The sequence below is a fragment of the Sphaeramia orbicularis genome, chromosome 4, assembly GCF_902148855.1.
Source record: "Sphaeramia orbicularis chromosome 4, fSphaOr1.1, whole genome shotgun sequence".
NCBI classification, from domain to species: Eukaryota; Metazoa; Chordata; class Actinopteri; order Kurtiformes; family Apogonidae; genus Sphaeramia; species Sphaeramia orbicularis.
The window spans coordinates 57,189,941-57,216,908 of record NC_043960.1 but is presented as its reverse complement, the minus strand read 5'-3'; the positions used below and the strand labels follow the sequence as shown (position 1 = coordinate 57,216,908).

The window sequence follows — 26,968 nt, the reverse complement described above, 5'->3', positions numbered from 1 at the left end:
TGCAGAGAAGTTTGAACTAGTTATTGTTGCTCCAGGCAAATACTTGAGTCTATAGTCAAATGAAGTCCTGCGTGTTTGAAAATGTAAAGAGTAGAAAGATTACAGCGTAAGGTGGAGTCAGTTCACCTCTAAAAGGCAAATACAACCTGTTATCTGGATACAGTACAAACGTGATGGAAACACACATACCACGTGTACACATACTGCACACTTAACCTCAGGGGTTTTATGTCAATCAGATTTACAGTTTAGACATAAACCTCCTACTCTGACTCTTCAGAGAAGCCCTGCAGCACTTCCACTGTTGGCCTTTGCACGTGTGTTATGACACTGAAAAAAAGTGAGCAATCTCAAAGGAGAAGAAACTAGGGCATTTATGATCCTTCCAATTAAAAAGAACAAAAATAATATGATAATCTCATGAATACCTTTGAAACAGTACACAGACTTCAGAAATATTCAGCCTGACTGTCAACTGTAAACAGTCATGTTCAATCTTACTATATGAGGGGTAGATGTTTTAGAAAATACATAAAAATGATATGGACAATTTTAGGCTTTTTTTTTTTTGCAAAATCATTGCAATGTAAAAACAACTTAATGTAAAGACTTATTTAACAATATTTCTGTCAAAATACAGAAGTGGGAAACATAATCAAAACTGATAAACACTGTCATGGTAATGGTATCAGTAGCTGTCACAGCAAATGTCAAATGAATGTTTACAGGCTGATTTTTGTTACAGTCACAGTTGAAGGGAAAAAAACAGGGTTATTTTTGGTTTTAAATTATTCATAAAAGACACTACAAAAATATACAAGACTTAACAGATAAACAATGGAAAAAAATGCAGTTCTTTTCTAATTTAGTTCTTTTGTACATTTTCATTATTTTGCCTAGATGTGGCTCAAGCTTGACATTAATTAAAATAGGAAAGGGTGACACAGCAAAAATATCATATCACAATTTTTAAAAATAAAATCACGATCTCGATTTGATCCCAATCCTTTACACTGATCTTTTTTAATTCGCCAGTTTCTGAACAGTGCAACCAAACAATTTCCCTCTGTAAAACACAACCCTAAAAAAGAAATAAAACAGACAATTTACCCAAAGAACCTTCCAGAACATTTTAAATTTAAATAGTTTGTGCAATTTTGCAACATGTGTCAAGAACATAAACCTACTAAAATGTGAACAACAACAGTCTGATTAAGTCACTACTGAACATAAACACTGGGTTAAAAAAAATCTAGAACAAAATATGCAAGAGGAAATGCCCGTTTTAGATCCTCCTCCAGACTTCCAGAACGGGGGGGTCATTTACCAAATGACTGCTGGTTGGACTCGGTCATTTGGGAAAAAGCCAAACCCAGTTGTTTTTAGGATGAAACTCATCTGTTTGTCTGTCAGCCGTGACTCCACTGCACAACGTTAGTGAAACCCATGTGATGTGGACGTGAACCACCATGATGCATCTGTGTGTCTCATATAACTCCATCCAGAGCCAAGGAGGAGCCTATGGTATCCCGGAGGAGGAGCCTACGGTAGCCAGGAGGAGGAGCCTATGGTAGCTCAGAGAAGGAGCCTAAGGTTGCCCAGAGGAGGTGTCTAAGGTAGCCCAGAGGAGGAGGACCATACGGTACCCCAGAGGAGGAGCCTACGATAGCCCGGAGGAGAAGCCTACGGAAGCCCGGAGTAGAAGCCTACGGTAGCCCGGAGGCGCGTGGCCTGAAGACCCGAGAGATAAAATTCGATTTGACTATTACTCTTTTTTAAACATTGTCCTCATTAAATAATCCAGTTTGGATTTAAAATCAATTAATCGTGCAGCCCTAGTAGAAATACATGGTATGTTTTCACATTTGTCCAAATAACAATGGGGAATATACCAACAATATCAAAGAGGAAGAATTTCACCACCTGTGGAACTGATTTTCTTGTATTGGAGGTGGAGGTGAGCTGAGGTCATCTGTGTGACTGTCTTTCCTCTGGTATAAATAATGAGTGGAAAAATATGGAGTGGGAGACAGTGACTAAGGGTGTAAATGCAGCAGGATTAGAACGTCGCACCACAGCCGAACTAAAGAAACATAATGGTCCAACATTATAGTTGATGTAAAAGGAAGAGTTGTTGCAGGGTCACAGGTGGAACTAACCCGTAACCCCACATGAGGAGCCAGTGACCTCAAACCCTGGGGAAAGGACACTGTCCGACATCCTGCCAGCACACACAGGCCACTCACACGTTAGATATGCATGATAACCCTGAAATATATTAAATAAAAGCGTGCATCTATTTGAACAGGTGAAGCTTAAGGTGGAGTAGGTGAGGAAACACACAGACCAGTTACATGTATGTAGAACCATCCCACATGATCCCACTCAGCCAATCAGGTGTGTGCATTCAAAGCAGTAAACTGTGACTGACAGTGGAACAGATGAGAGTTAGAGGAAACAGCAAGATTCATTTAGATGGAAATACTGGAAGGAGTTCTGTTTAAGTTTATAGGTTCTTAGGATTCTTTTGTTTTTTTTTTTTGTTTTTTGTTTTTTTTGCTGTGGTATTGACTTTGGTATCAAGCATTGTGTGATTTTAGTGGTATTGGTATCGACTACTGAATTTTTGGTATGGTGACATCCCTAGCTCCTAGTGTTGCTTGGACACCAGTTTCTGTGGGATGATGGCGTTAAATGCAGAACTGAAGTCCAGACACAACAACTACACATAGGAGTCCTTATTCCCCAGGTGACAGATGGTCTGGTGGGTCACAGCAGAGATGGGCTCAGCTGTGGACCGGTTCTGCCTGTATGCTCAGAGTCCTCAGCCACTTCCATGGTCTGCCTCAAGTGCCTCATCACCAGCCTCTCAATGCACTTCATGGTGACAGGAGTGAGTGCCACGGGACACGACCCAATGCATGGGGACACAACCTTCTGCGCGGGGACACGACTAGGGATGGGAATCGAGAACCAGTTCTTTTTTGAGAACCGGTTCCCAGTAGCTCGATTCCTTGGAATTGTTTGCCTGCCTGCTTAACGATTCTGCTTATCGATTCCGCTTATCGATTCCGCCTTCGTTGTGCATGCGCGATGACGTCAAACGTACGCTGCATTGTTTTGGTCAGAACGTAGCCAACATGGCGTTGAGGCAGAAACAGTCTAAAAAGACGACACCAGGTCCACTTACTTGGAATACTGTCAAAGCTTCCATATCTTCAAAAGGGTGGAATCCCTCCAATATCCTCAAACATTTGTCCACAGCATGTGAATCATTTACAGGAATGTCACGTATTCGATACTTAGCAACGCTTGTGAATGTAGCGGAAGAGTGAACGCCGGGCCGGTTCCGGTGCGGGCAACAAATGCTGTAACTCCTCAAATACAAGTTTCCGAAGGTAAGAAGGGAAAGGAAATGAGGCGCACAGCAACGGGAGACAAGCCAAGCCGAGTCGAACCGGTTCCACGAAGTAGAAATGCGGCAATAGAGGAATTAGTAAAGCATCTTTAGTTTCACTTTCACTTTCACTGCACACACACATACACACACACAACCCCGGACTGGGCCAGTGTCATCTGTTATTATTTGTACATACTGTATATGTTATATTTTCTGTGCAGATGGAAATATAAAAGACAGTTAATGCAAACACATCCGTTTGTACTCTTTTATTCCCTTACCCAATGAGAATCGCTAAGGAATTGGATCGATAAGCAATATCGATAATGGAATCGGAATCGTTAAATTCTTAACGATTCCCATCCCTAGACATGACCCTCTGCGCGGGGACACGACCATCATAGGGAAGGCTCCACCAGTTATGCAGCTAACCACCACAGACAACCGTTCCCACCCAGGAGACAAAGCTACAGGATGTATGTGATGGGATAACTGACTGAAGTTGAAAACCCTCCACAGTGAAGGGCCACAGTTAAGGCAGTAGTAGTGTTCTAGGCAGCCTAGGACATCAAAGATGGAGTCAGTGACAGATGACCTGGAACTATGTCACACCTACATGTGCATTCTCATACACAGAGGTGTTCATTTCTGTCCAGTTACACATAATTGTTACCATAAACAGTAACGAGTCAGTAATATTCAGAACATGAGGAGGTTCCTTCAGTGTGGTGGCAGTTAATAGCATCAGTATGAAGCTCCAAACCCACTGTACTGGCTTCACTTAGCCGGGCTCATGACCCAACCTCTTCAATAAAGTGTACAACTGGTTCCTAAAGCATGACGCTGGCCCAGTGACCTCTGACATATTAGTTACTGGACTAGAGCCCGGCCAATATGGGATTTTTGGGGTCAATGCCAATACCAATATTGGGAGCTAAAAAAAAAAAAGACGTTATCTGATATATCGGCCGGTATCCGATATATTTATTTACTTTACATGGAGAGAACACACACACACATACAGACACACACACACAGTGGGATTGCTTTGATTTGTTTGTTCAACATATGTAATTGTGTTTTCTTGTCATGTTGTGAAAATAATAAAAAGAATGTTGGTAAAAAAAAAAAAAACATATCACAATGTGAAATTACATTCCAAAATTTGCAATATAATGTATAGATTTTTAATAGACTAGTCAAATGTAATGTACCAGCTGTCATCTAAGAAAGAAAGAAAGAAAGAAAGAAAGAATCCTTTCAAATCCAATACCTGACAACTTCTAAAACTCAGTAGCTGATTCATATGAAGAATTCAGAATTCAGTTGCACATTTGTGTGAAAGTTCAGTATGAACCAGTCATCACATGACTCCAAGGTGCTGACCAGAGGGTCTGTTTGGCTTGTGCTGGATAACCACTTGTTAAAAAGGCAGAAAGATGTTCTGTTTGAGCAGTAGTATGAGAATAATTCAGATAATTATAGATGGGTTTTTTTTATTACTGAGGAACTAACCCACTGGTTCCAACCTGTTTTACTCCTGACCCCACTTCAACATTACACATTTCTGTCGACCCCAGATATTCAAAACAGAGACTTTTTTTTTTCTAAAATTAATTTGTTTTTGATCCTGTAATAGTTTTCTATACTATGTTTCAAACCCAGGTTAATTTTAGAGGACATTTAGTCTATATAATGTATATTATTCTGGACGGAGGCAGAAAAGCCAGGTGTAGATTACTGCACAAAGGGAGAATTGGATTTTCCTTGGTCAGGATATGTACAGTCGGTCCAGCTTGGATTTACAAGGCTGACAATTAATACTGAACAAACAAGAACTCAAACTATGAATTATGAAAGAGCTGTGGCATCTGAAACCGACCACAATGAACATTTGACAGATAAACAGAACCACAGTGCTTCAGTTTCACACTCACAGTTTGGGATTGGCTCTGTCAACTCAACACAGATTTTTATTAGTACGTTTTTTGGTTTTCTTTAATCAATTACTAGAAATTTCAGACGACCCAATTTGAATTCCAGGTGACCCCATGTGGGGTCTTGACCCCAAGGTTGAAAAACACTTAAGTAAGCAATCAATAAGTGTGGCTTCAGATGCAGCTCAGAGATGGGGGCTTGAATAATGAAAATAACCAGTATTTGATATTCCTATTAGTATACTGTATATTACACTATTACTACCGTATATCAGTATTAGTTGAAGGTAGTTGGACAGTATGGTCTAGATGGTCTCAGTGGGTGAAACAAAGAACGTGTTGAAGCACCTAGAACAGCTTGGGCCTGATTCAGTGATGTGTTGGGCACCATGTGTTCATAGCTGCAGTTTAGTCTGACTAAAGTGTTATCAGTGTATGCAGCTACAATGACTCACCTCTGCTACTTCACAAAAACCTGCTATTTAGCAGAGTTGAGGTAAGAAGGGCATAATGATTCTATGTCGAATGAAAGGCATACAAGATGAAGTGCATTTAAAAAAAAGAAGAAAACAAGTGTTTGACACAATGTGAAAGCGGACATCTAAGTAAAGCAGGAAACCAGGGTTCTTACTAAACTTACGTCTCTCTGAACTGCAAGCGAGGAAAAAAGTAAGCAGAAGAATGAGCTTTGTGTGCCTCAGATGTTCGATGGACTTCCAGAGTAAATGTGACCTTGGATGGTGTTGAGAGCGGATGGTGCTTCAGTTCACCTACAGTACATCTACTGTTCCACCTGGACAAGGGGACAAGGTTTCATTTCCAAACTGACATTCTGACATTCTTTAGACTTCAATAGTACACTTATTACAGTACATATGGAGGAACTCCAAGCTTCCATTGTACAGTAAGATGAGCAATGTCAGTGTCAGTGTCTCCAGTTTTACTATAAAGCACTACCTTCATAATATACACCCATATTAAATGAACCATCACTATTCACACCTCTTGGATTCTGCTGTGGTATATGGAACAAAAACGGCAGTAAAAATTTAATTTCAATGAATAATAATACTTTGATACTGAGGAGAAAGGGTCAGACATGCTTCAGATACACACTTCATCTTAAATCTAAGGCTATGTTCACACAGCAGGTTTGGGGATTTTTTTTGGTGAATCTGATTTTTTTGTGTGTTGGTTCCTATTCTACATTAAATGCAACTTCTATCAGTTTTGAGTCTGAACTGAATGTGACCCTGAAGTGACCCACATGCACAAAAGAGGTCCTGACGGAATACGCGACCACGCAGACACACAGTGTTTACAGAAGGAAATACGGTTTTCCTCCGCTCCTCCTGGGACGAACAACTGAGACGTTTGTCGCATTTCAATGACGTAAAGGTTGGATAAATGCGACCTGGACGTTCAGACTGAAGTCCCACTGGAAAATATCAGATCTGTATCAGATTTAAGACCACATATGAAAGTGGTCTGGGTCAGATTTAGGACCGCATATGAAAGTGGTCTGGGTCAGTTTTGTGCTGTTTCAACTGTCTTTAACAGATCAGATCCAGGTCACATATGGGTATAAAAATTGGATTGGGCCACATCTACTTACAGTGTGAACGGAGCCTTATTTTGTCAGATTTTGGACTGAGCCAGAGCCAAGACAGTGATGGAGACGGATGAACAGAGCATCAACCATGATTCTGGATCCATGTCAAGAAGATCAATGTAAGCTCGACCCTAAAATCTCACCATGTTTCACTTTTCTTCAACTTTCTCAGTCAATCTATAATTTCATGCCACTGCACTGATAAAACCAAACCCCATAAACAGTTGAAGCAGTCCCCAGTGAGGCCAGGCCCAGTACAGACACAGAATGGATGAGTCACATGCAGCTGCCTGCCATGCTCTGCACACTTCCTCATTAGTCACTGTTCAGCCCTCTCAGGCTTTGGGGGGGTCCAGGTACTGAACCCCTCCACTCTGACAGACTGAATGACGCCATCACACAACTCCAAGTATTCTAAAGCGTCAGCTGATATGAGGGTTCTTCTAGTCCAAAAGATGTCCAGTCAACCCTTTCTGATGACCACAGTCTTAACTCTGATCTGCGCTCAGCTTCAAAGTCGACTTTGCACGAGGACATTATTACTGAACTTTTGAATCACATTAACACTGAGCCCGTTTACATCCTCACATATACTTCCATCAGTATCTGATGTCTGCAGTTATCAGATTATTATTGATCATGTAAACAGGATCATCTGATCGGCTTTATCTGATTATAACAAATCAGATCAACACACCTTGACTTCTCCCCAATACTCCGATGTCTTCCTTCTTATATACAGGTTAATCAGATTTATTTAGTTCTTTTGCATCTGCACGTGTAAACACTATTAAAAACAGTAAAGAACAGAAGTTACATAGTCAAATGTGAGCAGAAGACAATAACAGGAAGTGTAAGTCTACCATCACAACATACGTATGTACTCTGAAAGAAATCTGATAATGGACTGGAACGTCTAAACCAGAGTTTACGATTATCGCATTTCTGAAGTGCACATAAATGCATTCAATCTGATTATTACAATTATCCGGGTACTTCCAGATATCAGACTTTTATGGTCACATAAACAGGCTCAGTGTTTTGACCCACAACCAACTAGGCTTTTCTTTTATCTTAGACCTCTTTGTGCTGCTTTATAGGAAGTGATTTTTTTTGTACATCAGTGTAACTTCATAATCAGCATTAGTTATTATTAATTAATAAAACAGATTTGTACCATGGTCAGACAATACACCACCATCTAAAATGTGTTAAATCTGACTGTCATAAAGTAGAAGTCTCAAACATACACTTATAAACTTTTCCAACTTCCTGAAATTTACATCAGAACATCTAACATTAAATATGAGGAGGGATTATAAATACAAGGCACACAACATGGAGTTGATTATAGAAACAGTTTGAGAAAGACATGATGAATGAAACTGTTTGCTAAAATAGTGTAGTGAATAATGTTGAAAATAGGTTCTAATACTATGACCAGACATCTGTTTAGTGGAACTGCAAGCTCCACACAAAAAGAGTTTCACACTTTATCTGTGCAAGGAAATGAAGAAGCTCTATACTGATTATCAATCAATCCATTTGAGTAATATTTTGAGAAAAATAAGTCACCCCAGAAGGTTCTCATCAGTTGCTTATTTTTAGTGCTTTTTTTTATTTTTATTTTGTTCTTATTCAGCTTTATTCTTTTTATTTTCACCAGTAGGGAGAGGGAAAAAAAACTTTGGTTTTTGACCGGTAACATAGTGGTATTATCATTTTTCCTTTTTATCAGTTTCTTTCCTCAAAAAAATGTCATCTCTTTTGTTTGACATCTGGTCATTTTTAAACATTTACTGAAACAAATTACTTAATTACAAAAAAAGCCATCAAATTAATCAACAAAGTTAGTAACTGTTATTTGCACCCCTTCAAACAGCACACCATACACTGCCCTGTGTGTTTATTGATCAACGTGCATGTCCATTTACATGACTAATCACATTTAATTCACACACAGCCTGTTACACAGTGTTGGTGCCAACTGATTAAAAAAACAAACAAAGAACATTTACTAATCATTTTACACAAATGCCTAGTTGGCAAAGTATTAATAGGGTTGACAGATATATCTTCCTAACATATTCTCAGTGACAAAGTAATCATCACATTATTGTTACATTCCCAACTCTTGATGCGACACAGACTGGAACATTACACCCCCCACATAGCAAGTACAGCCTGGTAACAGGGACCTGTCAGAAGGTTCTCTATTTGGGTCTGAGGGGTTCTTTTAAATGAGTCTTCACAAAGGTAACACTCTCTGATCAGGTTCACACTGTCTACTGAGAATATAATGTGTTAATATAATTAATTTGATTCTGATTTGAATTGATAAAGCACTTTGTGACTCTGTCTGTGAAAAGTGCTCTATAAATAAAATTTACTTACTTACTTAATGATTTCTTGTTTGTTTTACTGTCAGATTAAAAAACACCTGTAGCCTTCCTCAGAAGGGTCATGTGATGTTCCTGTGATGTGTCTTGTCATCTGTTTTATCCAGGATGTCAGACAGACTATGCCCCCTGCTGTCTGACACACCCTGTTCCTCCACTTCTGCCTAATACACTGGCTCCAAGGCTTTTAAGACACTCAGGCCTGTGTCTGTTGACGTCTTCAGAGCAAAGGATTTATTTGATCATTTGAAAACCAGGGTTTCACCATCTGTTGAGCCACGGTGGACATTCCCATCGCAAAGTCATTTTATGCAAACAGCTAGCTTTACAGCTGCACACCACCACAATACCATGTGATTTCATTTTAGTTTAGTACTATATGATATTATAACATTTATTACTGAGGCATTCATAATTTTACAAAAGCACAGTAATAGGCAGCCAAGGTGTCCCTGTTATGGTGGTACTTCTATTTCAAATGTCTGCGTGTTATGAACGTAGATTTGTTTCTTTATTATTTAATTGAAAGGAAAGTTGCCTTAACCAAAAAAAAATTTCAATTAAAAAAAAAATTCACTTCAATCAAAAAAAAAAACCCTTTTTAATCAAAGAAAAACGTGTTCAAATGCAATTTTTCAGATTTCAATTTTTTTTGCATTCAAACGTTTTTTCTTTGAAAAGATTTTTTTGATCAAACTGAAGTTTTTTTTGATTGAAAATATTCTTTTTGGTTCAGGCAACTTTCCTTTTGATTAAATAATAAAAAAACAAATCTACCTTCATACGTGTTCTGTTTTGACCTTCTGCTTCATCTCATGGATGTATTATATTCTGTCAATATCTTCCTTTTTGCTAGAACTAAGTTCTCAGCTGTGAAGTTACTATTTTCCGTATAAGATGAACGATCAGGGCGAGAGTTACACTACTACAGTGAGAGTCTGAGTGGAATCATAGTAATCATGGACCAGTTTCTGTCATTGGGATAAAAACACACAGAGCACCTCTAGATTTTATATTGTTAGCTACATGATTAGGACTCTGCTCTCCACAGCATTTCTAGTTCATTGTAAGACCATGGCAGACCAACATAGACCGTTTCAATGCATCATAGTCTATATCATACATGAGAAAGTGTCACAAATGGAACCATAAAGATGCATCACAGATATATGGTCACACTGACGAGTGAAAAATAAACCATTTGAATCATGAGGCTGGTTCAGATTCACATCTCTATTCAACAACCACAAAAAAAGAAGACGGCAGCAGTAATAAGCAAAAAAAGATGATGTTTGAATGCCAAGCAATAAATGGTAGGCAGACGGTGTGTTAAAAAGGTGAGAGACAAAGCCAAAGACAGCCATTTGGACTGAGACAGAGTGGACAGAGTGGACAGAGGCCAGTGGTCCAGCCCAAAGGCAGAGCTGGTGTAGACCTGTGTGCATGGGCGGTAGACCCAGCCCCTTCCACAACTACAGCCATTCTGAACCCCACAGTGTGCCCCCTGAAGTTCAGGAAGATCAGCTATCAGTCACTACAGCAGTGGTTCCCAACGTTTTTGGTTCACGACCCCATTTTAACATCACAAATTTCTGGCGACCCCAGACTTTCAAAACGGAGACAATTTTTTTTTTTGCTGAAATTAATGTGTTTTTAATCATGTAAGGGTTAGTATGTATACTATGTTGCAAATAAATGTTAATTTTAGACAACATTTAGGCTATGTAATGTATGTTATTATGGACGGAGGCAGAAAAGCCAGGTGTAGATTACTGCACTAAGTAAGAATTGGATTTTCCTTAGTCAGGATATGTACAGTCAGTCCAGGTTGTATTTACAAGGCTGACAATTTATACTGAATAAACAGTAACTCGAACTATGAATTATGAAAGAGCTGCAGCATCTGAAACTGACCACAATGAACATTTGAAAGATAAACAGTACCACAGTGCTTCAGTTTCAGCTTCAGAGTTTGTCATGTTTTTTATGTATTAGGATTGTCTCTCTCAACCCATCATATATTTTTTATTACTAGAAATTTCAGGAGACCCCATGTGGGGTACCAGCCCCAAGGTCAAAAAACACTGCACTATAGCAACCAAATGACAATTCTCACCACACACACACACACACACACACACACACACAGCCAACCCCAAACTGAATTTCCCATCATCACATATTCCTACGCCCTCCCTTTATGTGTTAAAATGCTGAGGGGTAAAACAGGAGGAGCTACAGTGCAAATACTTTTAGCAGGTAGTGAAACAAGCATGACTAACAATACGAGGGAATAGATGGAGATTTCCTTCGGAAAACATGCAAGTCTCCACGCGTGTTTATGTGAAAAGCTCAAAAACACAGTGATAGTCCTGTAAAATACTTAACCTCTCAACTTTCAAAATGTCAACAGTTAGAGCTATCAAACCTGACAAATGACAAAAAACAGTCAAACACAGTGTTTGCTTTCCTTCTTAGAAAACTTGTACTCATATTTCTATTAGTATATTATTTTCCACACACACATTTTTTGTTTGGCCTGAGTTTTGGAAATGGGAAAGTAAAGTTTATAAAATCATACTTTAGACTAGAAGGCTTTTGGTTTAAATCACTGCACTAACTGGGAATAATAACCTTTACCTTTGCATTCTTTTACAGCAGAGATGACTGTGACTACCATGATGTAACTAATGGGGGTATGCAGGTGCCAAATACTAATGTGTATTGATAATAACTATTACTAAACTGTAATTCATCTGTCTCCAGTGCTATTTGGAGGCATCTTTCTTTAGCTCAGGACAGAAGTCAAATGCCTTTACTGTAACCACACACAACTGAAGGCGTGTGGAGTAAAACAGCAGCCAAACGGTGGAAGAGAAAAAACAAGTTCATCCACAAAAGGTGACTGTAAGGTCACCAAAATGGGCACATTTATACTACACAAATATATGTATATAAAGGTGATGAAATTATACACCAATGTGCAGCCTATCAACTATCATAAGCCCTTCCTCTAAAAGGCTCTTCTGCTCTGAGTGCACCTTTCTCTAGCATAACTAAACATCAAAAATTTCCCTCAAATCAAAAGGGCAGTTTGACTCAACATATACAGCAGAAGATATAGCAGTGTTCATATGACTTCTGGCATGAATCACCTTTATGCATTTACATTAATCATATTAATGTTATTAATATATATATATATATATATATATATACACACACATACAGTATGTTCACTGCTGCTGCTTGACAAAGTTGTATTGATTGCTTATGATTAATATTCCAAATGTAGAGTTGACAGTGCAAGAGGAGGTTAGTGTGTCCTGGGAAAAGGAACTGAGTGAATGATTAAGTGCTTCTATTGAAGGAAAGCTATTTGACCCAAGGGCATCTTCACTTTGGCGGAGATGCTACATGCTGAGCAGAGATGTTAACCATTCCAAGCTGAGAGAAAATCATTCTCATCTTCAAACCCCACCCCCACAATGCATTCAAAACAGAACCAAACTAGAAGCACTCGGAGAGCGCAGACCTCCGCCAAGGCTGATCAGTGGGCCCCCCCGTGGGCCCCCCCACCCCCGATCACCACCAAAATTTAATCATTTCTTCCTTATCCCATTTCCAACAAACCCTGAAAATTTCATCCAAATCTGTCCGTAACTTTTTGAGTTATGTTGCACACTAACGGACAGACAAACGTGGGCCCCCCCACCCCCAATCACTACCAAAATTTAATCATTTCTTCCTTATCCCATTTCCAACAAACCCTGAAAATTTCATCCAAATCTGTCCATAACTTTTTGAGTTATGTTACACACTAACGGACAGACAAACAAACAAACAAACAAACAAACAAACAAACCCTGGCAAAAACATAACCTCCTTGGCGGAGGTAACAATGATAGTTAGAAAAGATTCTACTGAAAAGCTTAGCATGTGTATGGAACAATATACCTCTGACAGGAGCAATACTTTTATGAAACTGTGAGGACCAGATCCAACCAAAGTCAACATCAGTGTCATACATTAAAGTTCCACCTATCATTTATCAAAGAGACTCATTTATTATTATTATTATTATTATTATTATTATTATTATAATAATAATAATAATAATAATAATAATAATAATAAAAATATTAATAATAATAATAATAATGGATTAGGTTTCTACAGTGCTTTTCTAGGCACCCAAAGCGCTTTACATTCTTGACCCATTATTCATTTGCTCTCACATTCCCCCTCTGGTGGTGGTAAAATACATCTGTAACCACAGTTGTCCTGGGGCAGACTTGACTTAAGAACTGTATTTTAAGGAACTGTTTACAAAATTTTAGTATCACTTGTAGAAAGAAAGACAAAGATATAATCATTATAAAATGAAATCTAAAAAGGACTCAAATATGTAACAGTTTTCCTGAGTACTGTCACATCCCTGACTGAGACCTGTTCATACATGTATTAAACATGGACAGAAGTTTAGTTTAAACAGACACTATTGAACAGGACATGGGCCCATGTACAATACAACTGATACTGAAATTTGTAAACAGTTCCATAAAATAGAGCTCTTGAGCTAAAAAATGAACCTCTTTGAGAAATGATAAGAGAAACTTTAATTTTGGACACTGATGTTGACTTTGATCTGACCCTGTCATTTAAAAATACAGTGTATGATATAGCACTCAAAGGCCCATTTAAGGTCTGTGGTCATTACACGGACTTCCATGAAAGACCGCTCTCACAGTTAGGAGGAGGAGCCTACGGTAGCCCAGAGTCAAACAGATTTCCCTTTTTCAAAAATCATCCTAATTAAAAAATCCAACTTTGATTTTAAATTGATTAATCCCATAGCCCTAGTATGAGCTGTATCCCTTCTATATCCCTGTTCTAACAATGATGAAGGAGGAGTTTCCAACATTCCAAACCAGTGTTGGGAATAACAGGATTAAAAATAACAGCGTTACTAATGCCGTTATTGTTTTCCAGTAACAGGTAATCTAATTAATTACTATTTGAAACGTTACAACACTGTTACCATTACTGAAATGTGGTGTGTTACTTTGCACTCATATCTATAAGCTGTTATCTGTCCTGGCTCAGCCAGGCACTAGAGGTCTGACATTCTCAAATGAGTCGAGTCTTAGGCACAGCTCTTTTCAGTGAATGATAAGAACTGGTTCGTTAGTGAGTTGTTCTTATATTCAAATTGCCCACACTGCCTTCATGTGTCACCTGTGTGCCCATGAGTCTGAGTTGTCCACGCTGCCTTCACCTGAACGACTAATGACATCTACGAGTTTGAGTTGTCAACAGCACACCACATTCACCTGAATGCAGCTAACTTGGGGGGGGGGGGGGGGGAGGGGAGGGGGTTATCAGCTAATTTATGGGGAGGGGTTATCAGCTAACTTATGGGGAGGGGTTGTCAGCTAATTTAGGTGAGGAGTTATCAGTGAGTCTGACTGACTGGACTGAAGACATTTACCGCTGTATCAGGGAGGAATGACTGAAAAAAGTGCAGATGCTGGATTAACTGAAGGAGCATCTTCTTCCATAAATGCAGATCCCCTTATGGGGTGGAAAAGCTGGGCCCTGGTGGACCCCAGCCTTACCAAAGTCATGGTTAAGAAGTTCCGTTTAGTGGGAACATGAGTTCCATCTGAATGAGTATTTCCTCTGAGACAGGACTAATATTATCAGACAGAAGTCCCCTCAAGACACAAAAGTTCGATCACTTGTTGTCATTAACTCAAATTTGCCAAAGGATCAGAAGGAGAGGCACTAGACCCCACCAAGGATGACACTGCTTCATTATTTCAGGGATAATGTCTTTAATTTTGTTCACACTCTAATAAATATGTAGTTAAATGAAGTACCGTCTACACTGTTCTACTCTGTGTAACTGACCCCTGAAACACACTCAAAAATCAGTTTTCTTTTACATATTTGAAGGGTTTTCAAAAAAGTAATGCAACTAATTACATTTATGAAGGAGTAATTCAGTTACTAATTCAACTACGTTTTTGGGAAAGTAACTAGTAATTATAACTAATTACTTTTTTTTTTTAGAGTAATTTGCCCAACAGTGTTCCTAACAGGTCAACATAAAACACTCAGTCCAGTTGTAGAGTCAACATGGATGTGGACAGGTCAAAAGGCAGGTTGTACCTATATGAACAAACAGACGGCACACACAGTAGTGGTGATATAGTGTGGACATGTAAGGGACATCACAGACACAGGCTTCTGTCCACACTGTCATAACCAAAGGTGTGTCTGTCCTCCATCACTGGCACAATCACCACAGATACACAGAATGATGTCACCTCGTCTATTCTGTCATTTTGTGTGTGTGTGTGTGTGTGTCTCTCTCTCTCTCTCTCATTCTGTGTGTGTATCTCTCTGTGTCTCTCATTCTGTCTCTGTCTTTCTCTCTCTCTCATTCTGTCTCTCTCTCTCTCTGTCTCTCTGTCTGTCTCTCATTCTGTCTGTCTCTGTGTCTCTCTGTCTGTCTCTCTCTCTCTCTCTCTGTCTTTCTCATTCTGTGTGTCTCTGTCTTTCTCATTCTCTCTCTCTTTCTCATTCTCTCTCTCTCGCTCTCTCTCATAGTAAACAGTGATTTAACTCCAAAATTATCTGCTGATAAAAGTCTGGTCACTACACAGCTCTCCCTCCACCTCTGGCTGTAACACTCATAATAAAAACTGTAGAATGGTTGACACTAATAAACAATGAGGATTAGGCGAAGACGAGGCCCATGCATGTGTATGTGAACTCATCCTCTGCATCATCCTCTGTAAAGATCACCTCTCTATCGGTCCTGCTTAGAACAGTAGAGTGGGGGCTCAGCTGTTCACAGGCCATCCAACAGTCCTACAGCAGTGCAGCTAGTGTGAACATGACAAGGCTACTGCAGGTCAGTAAAGAGTTTGAACTCTGAACACTTATATTCATATACCAGTTCATACTGTGGGTTCAGACCACTGCCCAGGGGTGCATTCTGGACATGAGAAGAAAAACTGACACCTCTGTTTGGGAACTTACTCCCTTCTCGGCTGCAATACAGAGCTACTGCTGCTGTGGAACTTAACCTAGTGCCTAATACCCCCCCCCAACCCAAAAAGGCTCGGTGGTTTAAAGGAGGCTTAACACACAGAGCTTCAGATGTTTAAAGGGACCTCCTGAAATTCACTCTTCTGTAGGCTGCTTATTTATGGTCAAGAAAGGGCAAAGTTTTTGCTGTTTCCTTATTCTACTTATCCTTAAAACATCAGAGTGTACAACTTTGGTCAAACAGGGCTCCAAAACGGTAGCTACTATTTGTGTTTTATTGTTCGTTTAATACAAATCATCTGGCTGCACTGCTGTAGAATGAGGGCAAACTCCACAAAAACACACCAAGTAAATTCTTCAGTGTACTACAGTTTCTTTTCATCCAGGATTCATGCAGACAAAAAGCCCACAGTGAAATAAGAAGTGGTGACAAATATTTAATTACTATTACTACTGACTCATCCCATGTATCTGCTCTCTTACCTGTCGTCATCTCCATCCATGCTAATGGGAATGCCAAACAGGGTGTTGACAGCAGGAGCAGGCAGAGTGAGACGCTCAGTGATGAAAGGCTTTACACTGTCTTTCCCTGGCACCACACCAGCACTGGACTGAGGTAGGAGATCAGACTTCTGCCCTCTATCTTCTGTCTGGTTACTGACGCTGGGATGACCTGTTGTGGCCCCACTGTGGGCCCCCTGGGGCCGGACAAGTCCTACCGTACCAGGCATCAGACTTGGCAAACCCATGGGGATGTTGTTGGTACTGGGCACTGTGGCAGGCACATTCTGGACACTGCTGTGGGTGGTGGTGACACAAGGTACAGGAGCAACACTTAAGCCTCCTAAGGGTTGGGTCTGGCTGGCAGGCTGCTGTTGGCCACTTCCTGGTAGGATGGGGGCTAAAACTGGGGGATTGGTCACTTGCAAGTGGAGACCTGGTGCTAAGGCTCCATCCCCGACCTGAGCAGAAATGCCCCGTCCTTGGCCTCCAGGACCAGCAGAGGTGACTAGAGGGGAGGGTCCCTGGCTGGTCGGGGGCCCCACAGAAACAGATGTCACAGGAAAGTTCTGAGTGCTTGAACCAAAATGCTGGCCAGATGACAAACCAATAGTATGAGTAGAGTAGGCATACTCCTGAGCCTGTGTGGCAGGAGGCACAACAGGAGACTTCTGCTGCACGGCACCTTGTTGGACACCATTGAGACTGTTGGACATAAAAGTCTGAGGAGCAACAGGCTGCTTTATGTTGGCCTGTGGTTTCTGTGATGCTGTCGTTGCATACCCTGTTGGCTGGAAGGCACTTGTTACACTCCCTATTTGAGGAATCAACCTGTAGCTTTGTTGCAGAGGCTCTGAAGGGTTGGGCTGTGTGACTAAGTGTCCACTTTCTACAGTGTTGTCCACAGCCTGTGCAGAAAAAGCACTAGAAGTAACCACAGAGTTACAGGTGGTCCCCAGCCCACTGTCCCCATCCACAGTGGGATCATGACTTACATTTGGTTTAATGCTGTCCACAGTTCTACTTGAATCTGAATCTCTCTCGTAAAAATCAGTACATGTCCATCGGCCCCGTCTGAAGGGTTCTCCAGTGCCATGGTCAAGCTTAATCACCCTGAAACGGGAACTACAACTGCTGCTGACTGGAGCTGTGGGACAGACACTACTGGACAGAGTGGGGACTGGACTGGGGACAAAGGCTGGACCTGGGACAGGCACATTTCCTCCTAAACTATGTGGGGTGGTCCGACCAGTGCCTGTACTTTTAGATGCAGGTCCCCCGTTGGTGGGACCTGTGGGGGCCGCCTGGACCTCCTGCTGCTCTACCCCGGTGTTTAAAGTCTCCTCAGATGAACTCCGCTCACACACACCCTGGTCGGCTCGGGAAACGTCAAATATTTCTGAAGACACGTCCTCCGTCCGGGACTCATCCGGGTCCTCCAGACTCTCGGTGTCGTCTGTGATGCTACTGGCCGCCACCTGAGCTTGGGTCACACTCGTGATCTGGAAACAACTTTTCTTCTTCGCAGGCATTTTCGACATGTTCACAGCATGAAAGTAGGGTCTGTCTATGTCCTGGTGAAACTATGAAACTTCACAGTAATTCACAACTGACGGATGTGACACAGACACGTCCCGTCAGAGGTCATTTCCACACAGTTCCTGTTCATCTTAGCGGACTAAAGAGTCCCCACCGAGGCCAGACCCTCCGAAACTCCACAAATGTTCCGTGGTGTAGTCACAACCCACACCAGACGAAAAGCGCTCCCCTCCACCGGCCTCCTCCACCACTGGTCGGCCTGTCGGAAACAGGCCCCGGTTCCAGTCCGTGTAGAGCAGCTTCCACCGGTACTTTAGTCTGAGGCAGAGCCGGTCTCAACACACTCAGCTATGGATGTGGTTCTCAACCAGTAGCTGTGTAGCTAACGTTAGCCACTTCCCCTACCTTGGTACCAGCATCTGCGACTTCATGATGTAAACAAACCCCTGAGAGTTCCACAATAAATGTATAATCCAGCAGTAGGCACAGGAAAAAGTCTCAAAGTCACTGAAGTTTCGTCTCCTGCTTTGTGAACAGCTCACTTTTGGCAGCTGCTACTAGCAGCTAGCTGACAGATAATACTTTACCACAGCGGCAATGGGCTAACTGTGAGCTAACAGAGCTCACTCCTGCCTGCCGCTCTTCTACCTCAACCAGCAACTAAACCACTGACAAGATGGCAAGAGCGCAGTGCATCCTGGGTATGTGGGTAAAATTTAGATAGATAGATAGATAGATAGATAGATAGATAGATAGATAGATAGATAGATAGATAGATAGATAGATAGATAGATAGATAGATAGATAGATAGATTTTTATATCTATATTATTTTTTATATTTTTTATAATTATTTCATTTTATTTATTATTCATTCTAATCTAAAAGATTGGAAATAGCAGGATGAAGAACACTTCTAATACCTGCCCCTTTCTTCAAACATCTGCTTCCATCAGATACGTTACTGTTACAGCTATTACAGAAAAAACAGTTTACATAATAGTCAGTGAAAATAAAACAAATCCAAAATCCATAAATCAAATTATTCCATTACATGCTTTTATAAAGCTTCTCTATTCTGTCCTTATACAACCTCTTAAACTGAAAAATATTTGTCCAGCTCTTCTCTTCCACTGCCAAAGAATTCCACACCCTGACACCCACAACACAAACACACATTTGCTTCATATTAGTCCAAACCCTTTGCTGTTTAAAACTAAACCTCCTTCTATGTTTTCATCTTGTGATACTAAAAACAAATAATCTCTGCAAATTTGCCAGCAAAATTAGAATCTGAATAAAAAAAATTCTCATTTCTTTATGTTGTCTTCTGTTATTCACAACTATTCTACACGATATTCAAGCAAATTTCTCTTCCGTACTGCCAAATTTCTGTCTGTCAGTATTCTCTGAAATATCGTGGACCAAATCTGTGGAATAATCTAAGGCCTGAACTTCAATCAACATCTACTTTATCACTGTTTAAAAAGCATCTGAAAAGGACTTTAATTCATGAAAAAATGTAAGGCTGTATATCATCTGATTTGTACTTGATGATTTGTAATGTGGATTGCATTTTTATTGTTTTTACTTTAGTTTATTAATTCAGTTATATTGTATTTTTAATTATTTGTTGTGTATTGTTCATTTTGGGGGAGGTATTCATATAAGCCTTTTTTTTTTGGCTTCTAACCTCTCCTGTAGAATCTTGTTACTTGTTTGAATGTTGTTGTTTTTCTTTTGCTGTTTTTATTACATGCAAATAAATAAATAAATAAATAAAAATAAAGAGCAACTGCAGTCTAAGTGATAAAATACCTTAATTAATAAATCAACACTAAATATATCTGGATCATCATTAAATTCAACCAGGAAAAGCTGTGATTTTTCTTTGTTCTTGTTTGATTTCCTTCATAGTTCATCATTTCCCTTGTTAAGCTTTATACTGTGTTGTCCAGCTGCCACTCTCAGTTCAAGGTTCAGCCAGTACAGACAGTTTGGACGTCAGGACAGAACACATGTCCAAACTAAGGAACTGTATCTCTGTTGTTTCATTTCTGAGACCTGCTCTTAAAGCTTATCTAAATTCACTCAGTTACATCTGTAGCTTTTAAGGTGTAATTCTTCCTTATACTATTGGTAATCCTATTTCAAAACAATGTCAAAAATGTCATGTATGCTTACACTGTACTCCTGTGCTGAACACTAACAGAAATACACACAACGTATGGGCCTCGTACTAATGACCACAAATCTGTAAAGACAGTCCTGTTGTCACTCACACAGAGGTTTTCAGCAGTAATCTGACACTTTAACTCAAATCACACTGCACTGATGACTTCATACCGTCATTATTTCACATTATTGCTCAACTGTCCAGAGGTTATTGCATCAGTAAAGGCCATCAGTGGTTTTTGACACTGCTTTTGTCACAAGATAAACACGCGGCACAAAAACAGGTCATTCATGTCATAAGTGGGATTGGCATCAGTTATGCAGGACGATTAGATAATGGGCCTTAAAAACTACTGAGTGATGATAGTTTGGGGTCTGTTTTTCTCCATCCAGTGTGTGTTTGTATATTTCTGCAAACATTCTTCATTGTATCATTAAACTGTGAAAGGTTTGCACATTTTTACATGAAGGCTTGTTGACGTCCCTGACAGTTCCTGACTTGAGCCTGAGTTGTATCAGGAACACGTGGCACATTTTCATCTTTGTCCTCATTACAACTTTCCCGTGATGTGCTGCCCTGTCCTGTAATATAATCTCCATCTAACATGTATTTTAGAATCAGGTGAAAACTCTTTGACATCTCCTTCATTTATTGCAGTGGCCCAGAGGTGCAACAGCCCAAAAAATGATCCACTGTAAGGAAAAAAGAGAACACCACTGTGATGTTTATGGTGTCACTTATAAACTGATGTTCAGTCTAAGATGAAAAATCTGACCACAGATCATAGAAAGGTGAGGACACGAGAGAACACCTGTTTACAGATAGTCACGTGGAAAACACATATGTCCCCTCTGTTTTAAGGGTTAGAGGTGGATGTTTGGGTCTTTAAGGGTTAAAGGTGGATGTTTGGGTCTTTAAGGGTTAAAGGTGGACGTTTGGGTCTTTAAGGGTTAAAGGTGGACGTTTGGGTCTTTAAGGGTCTTCAAGGATTAAAGGTGGATGTTTGGGTCTTTAAGGGTTAAAGGTGGACATTTGGATCTTTAAGGGTCTTCAAGGGTTAAAGGTGGACGTTTGGGTCTTTAAGGGTCTTCAAGGATTAAAGGTGGATGTTTGGGTCTTTAAGGGTTAAAGGTGGACATTTGGATCTTTAAGGGTCTTCAAGGGTTAGAGGTGGATGTTTGGGTCTTTAAGGGTTAAAGGTGGATGTTTGGGTCTTTAAGGGTTAAAGGTGGACGTTTGGGTCTTTAAGGGTTAAAGGTGGACGTTTGGGTCTTTAAGGGTTAAAGGTGGACGTTTGGGTCTTTAAGGGTCTTCAAGGATTAAAGGTGGATGTTTGGGTCTTTAAGGGTTTAAAGGTGGACGTTTGGGTCTTTAAGGGTTAAAGGTGGACGTTTGGGTCTTTAAGGGTTAAAGGTGGACGTTTGGGTCTTTAAGGGTTAAGGTGGACGTTTGGGTCTTTAAGGGTTAAAGGTGGACGTTTGGGTCTTTAAGGGTCTTCAAGGATTAAAGGTGGATGTTTGGGTCTTTAAGGGTTAAAGGTGGACATTTGGATCTTTAAGGGTCTTCAAGGGTTAAAGGTGGACGTTTGGGTCTTTAAGGGTTAAAGGTGGACATTTGGATCTTTAAGGGTCTTCAAGGATTAAAGGTGGACATTTGGGTCTTTAAGGGTTAAAGGTGGACATTTGGATCTTTAAGGGTCTTCAAGGGTTAAAGGTGGACGTTTGGGTCTTTAAGGGTTAATGGTGGACATTTGGATCTTTAAGGGTCTTCAAGGGTTAAAGGTGGACGTTTGGGTCTTTAAGGGTTAAAGGTGGATGTTTGGGTCTTAAAGGGTTAAAGGTGGATGTTTGGGTCTTTAAGGGTTAAAGGTGGACGTTTGGGTCTTTAAGGGTTAAAGGTGGACGTTTGGGTCTTTAAGGGTTAAGGTGGATGTTTGGGTCTTTAAGGGTTAAAGGTGGACGTTTGGGTCTTTAAGGGTTAAAGGTGGACGTTTGGGTCTTTAAGGGTTAAAGGTGGACGTTTGGGTCTTAAAGGGTTAAAGGTGGACGTTTGGGTCTTTAAGGGTTAAAGGTGGACGTTTGGGTCTTTAAGGGTCTTCAAGGATTAAAGGTGGATGTTTGGGTCTTTAAGGGTTAAAGGTGGACATTTGGATCTTTAAGGGTCTTCAAGGGTTAAAGGTGGACGTTTGGGTCTTTAAGGGTTAAAGGTGGACATTTGGATCTTTAAGGGTCTTCAAGGGTTAAAGGTGGACGTTTGGGTCTTTAAGGGTTAAAGGTGGACATTTGGATCTTTAAGGGTCTTCAAGGGTTAAAGGTGGACGTTTGGGTCTTTAAGGGTTAATGGTGGACATTTGGATCTTTAAGGGTCTTCAAGGGTTAAAGGTGGACGTTTGGGTCTTTAAGGGTTAAAGGTGGATGTTTGGGTCTTAAAGGGTTAAAGGTGGATGTTTGGGTCTTTAAGGGTTAAAGGTGGACGTTTGGGTCTTTAAGGGTTAAAGGTGGACGTTTGGGTCTTTAAGGGTTAAAGGTGGATGTTTGGGTCTTAAGGGTTAAAGGTGGACGTTTGGGTCTTCAAGGCTTAAAGGTGGATGTCTGGGTCTTTAAGGGTTAAAGGTGGACGTTTGGGTCTTAAAGGGTTAAAGGTGGACGTTTGGGTCTTTAAGGATTAAAGGTGGATGTTTGGGTCTTTAAGGGTTAAAGGTGGACATCTGGGTCTTTAAGGGTTAAAGGGGGACATTTGAATCTTTAAGGGTCTTCAAGAGTTAAAGGTGGACATTTGAGTCTTTAAGGGTTAGAGGTGGACGTTTGGGTCTTTATGGGTTAAAGGTGGACGTTTGGGTCTTTAAGGGTTAAAGGTGGGTGTTTGGGTCTTTAAGGGTTAAAGGTGGACATTTGGATCTTTAAGGGTCTTCAAGGGTTAAAGGTGGACGTTTGGGTCTTTAAGGGTTAAAGGTGGACATTTGGATCTTTAAGGGTCTTCAAGGGTTAAAGGTGGACGTTTGGGTCTTTAAGGGTTAAAGGTGGACATTTGGATCTTTAAGGGTCTTCAAGGGTTAAAGGTGGACGTTTGGGTCTTTAAGGGTTAATATCTTCAGTGTAATTTTGTATTTCACACATTCATCCCAGGGACCGGTTTGGACCCTTTGGTGGACTGGTTTGGACTCTCTGGTGGACCAGTTTGGACCCTTTGGTGGACCGGTTTGGACCCTCTGGTGGACCGGTTTGGACACTTTGGTGGGGTCTGTTTCTGGTCCTCAGGCCTTATGTTTGCCTCCTGTGGCCTAAGGCTTTGGTTGTTCCTGTCCTCCTTGGACAGACCCTTGTGTCCCCTGTAGCTCTAGTGCACCACCTGTGTCAGACTGTGGTTATGACACCTGGAGCCTCAACAACAGCATTAACCTGTAGTAAACAGTTATGAACACAAGATGGAACCCATGAGCAATGGAATCCAGTTTAGGATCTTCCACAGCTGTTCTCCATCCAGGTTCCTGTTGTTCCTGCTACTGCTGACACATGACATCATATGAGTCAGATAATTTAATGACCTCATCATAATATTAGGAAACAAAAGAGTTACAGCTGAAAGAAAGTGTGTTCTACAGTCGGTGTGTTGTACACTGACAATAGAACACACTGACTGTAGAACACACCGACAGTAGAACACACTGACTGTAGAACACACCGACTGTAGAACACACTGAGTGTAGAACACACCGACTGCAGAACACACTGAGTGTAGAACACACCGACTGTAGAACACACCGACAGTAGAACACACTGACTGTAGAACACACTGACTGTAGAACACACTGAGTGTAGAACACACCGACTGTAGAACACACCTACTGTAGAACACAGTGAGTGTAGAACACACTAACTGTAGAACACACCGACTGTAGAACACACCTACTGTAGAACACTCCTACTGTAGAACACACTAACTGTAGAACAGACCTACTGTAGAACACACAGACTGTAGAACACACTGACTGTAGAACAGACCTACTGTAGAACACACTGACTGTAGGACACACTAACTGTAGAACACACTAACTGTAGAACACACTGACTGTAGAACACACCGACAGTAGAACACACTGACTGTAGAACACACTGACTGTAGAACACACTGAGTGTAGAACACACCGACTGTAGAACACACCTACTGTAGAACACAGTGAGTGTAGAACACACTAACTGTAGAACACACCGACTGTAGAACACACCTACTGTAGAACACTCCTACTGTAGAACACACTAACTGTAGAACAGACCTACTGTAGAACACACAGACTGTAGAACACACTGACTGTAGAACAGACCTACTGTAGAACACACTGACTGTAGGACACACTAACTGTAGAACACACTGAGTGTAGAACACACTAACTGTAGAACACACTGAGTGTAGAACACACCGACTGTAGAACACACCTACTGTAGAACACAGTGAGTGTAGAACACACTAACTGTAGAACACACCGACTGTAGAACACACCTACTGTAGAACACAGTGAGTGTAGAACACACTAACTGTAGAACACACCTACTGTAGAACACACTGACTGTAGAACAGACCTACTGTAGAACACACAGACTGTAGAACACACCGACTGTAGAACAGACCTACTGTAGAACACACTGACTGTAGGACACACTAACTGTAGAACACACTAACTGTAGAACACACTGACTGTAGAACAGACCTACTGTAGAACACACTGACTGTAGGACACACTAACTGTAGAACACACTAACTGTAGAACACACCGACTGTAGAACACACCGACTGTAGCACACACCTACTGTAGAACACACTGAGTGTAGAACACACTAACTGTAGAACACACCGACTGTAGAACACACCTACTGTAAGGCAAGGCAATGCAAGGCAAAGCAAGTTTATTTGTATAGCACATTTCAGCAACAAGGCAATTCAAGTTGCTTCACACAGGACATTGAAATAAAAGAAACAAAAAGAAACACATTTCAAACATTATAAAAGAAACATATAAAAGGTGATTAAAAACAGCGAGTAAGAAAACAACACATAAAATCAAAATAAAATAAAATAAAATAAAAATAAAAACACACACATATTAAAGTAAAAGTTGCAGTGCAGAGTTTCAAAGAGAATATAAAATTTAAAAAGTCAAAAGCCTTTTATTCAAAGGCAGCAGTGAACAGGTGAGTCTTTAACCTGGACTTAAAAGAACTCAGACTCTCAGCAGACCTGATATTTTCTGGTAGTTTGTTCCAGATATACGGAGCATAGAAACTGAACGCTGATTCTCCATGTTTAGTTCTGACTTTGGGAACACAGAGCAGACCTGCACCAGATGACCTGAGTGGTCTGGATGGTTCAGACTGGACTAGAAGGTCTCTAATGTATTTTGGGCCTAAACCATTCAGTGCTTTATATGCTAGTAAGAGAATTTTGAAGTCTATTCTCTGAGAGACAGGGAGCCAGTGTAGAGACCTGAGAACTGGGCTGATGTGGTCCACTCTCTTGGTCTTAGTGAGGACTCGAGCAGCAGCATTCTGGATCAGTTGCAGTCGTCGAATACTGTAGAACAGACCGACTGTAGAACAGACCGACTGTAGAACAGACCGACTGTAGAACACACCGACTGTAGAACAGACCGACTGTAGAACAGACCGACTGTAGAACACACCGACTGTAGAACACACCGACTGTAGAACAGACCGACTGTAGAACAGACCGACTGTAGAACACACCGACTGTAGAACAGACCGACTGTAGAACACACCGACTGTAGAACAGACCTACTGTAGAACACACCGACTGTAGAACACACCGACTGTAGAACAGACCTACTGTAGAACACACTGACTGTAGGACACACTAACTGTAGAACACACTGAGTGTAGAACACACTAACTGTAGAACACACTGAGTGTAGAACACACCGACTGTAGAACACACCTACTGTAGAACACAGTGAGTGTAGAACACACTAACTGTAGAACACACCGACTGTAGAACACACCTACTGTAGAACACAGTGAGTGTAGAACACACTAACTGTAGAACACACCTACTGTAGAACACACTGACTGTAGAACAGACCTACTGTAGAACACACAGACTGTAGAACACACCGACTGTAGAACAGACCTACTGTAGAACACACTGACTGTAGGACACACTAACTGTAGAACACACTAACTGTAGAACACACTGACTGTAGAACAGACCTACTGTAGAACACACTGACTGTAGGACACACTAACTGTAGAACACACTAACTGTAGAACACACCGACTGTAGAACACACCGACTGTAGCACACACCTACTGTAGAACACACTGAGTGTAGAACACAC

The 26,968-nt window shown here is 40.8% G+C and overlaps 1 protein-coding gene across 1 annotated transcript in view; it reads right to left on the bottom strand.

The window, feature by feature from the left end:
- Window positions 1-19,099, bottom strand: part of LOC115418532 (TSC22 domain family protein 2-like) — a 35,259-nt gene extending 16,160 nt beyond the window's left edge. Inside the window, exon 1 of the mRNA XM_030133036.1 lies at window positions 16,891-19,099. Coding sequence (XP_029988896.1) covers window positions 16,891-18,449 — 1,559 coding nt within the window. The 5' untranslated portion in view covers window positions 18,450-19,099. The remainder of the gene's footprint in view (window positions 1-16,890) is intronic.
- Between the last annotated feature and the right edge of the window lie 7,869 nt (window positions 19,100-26,968).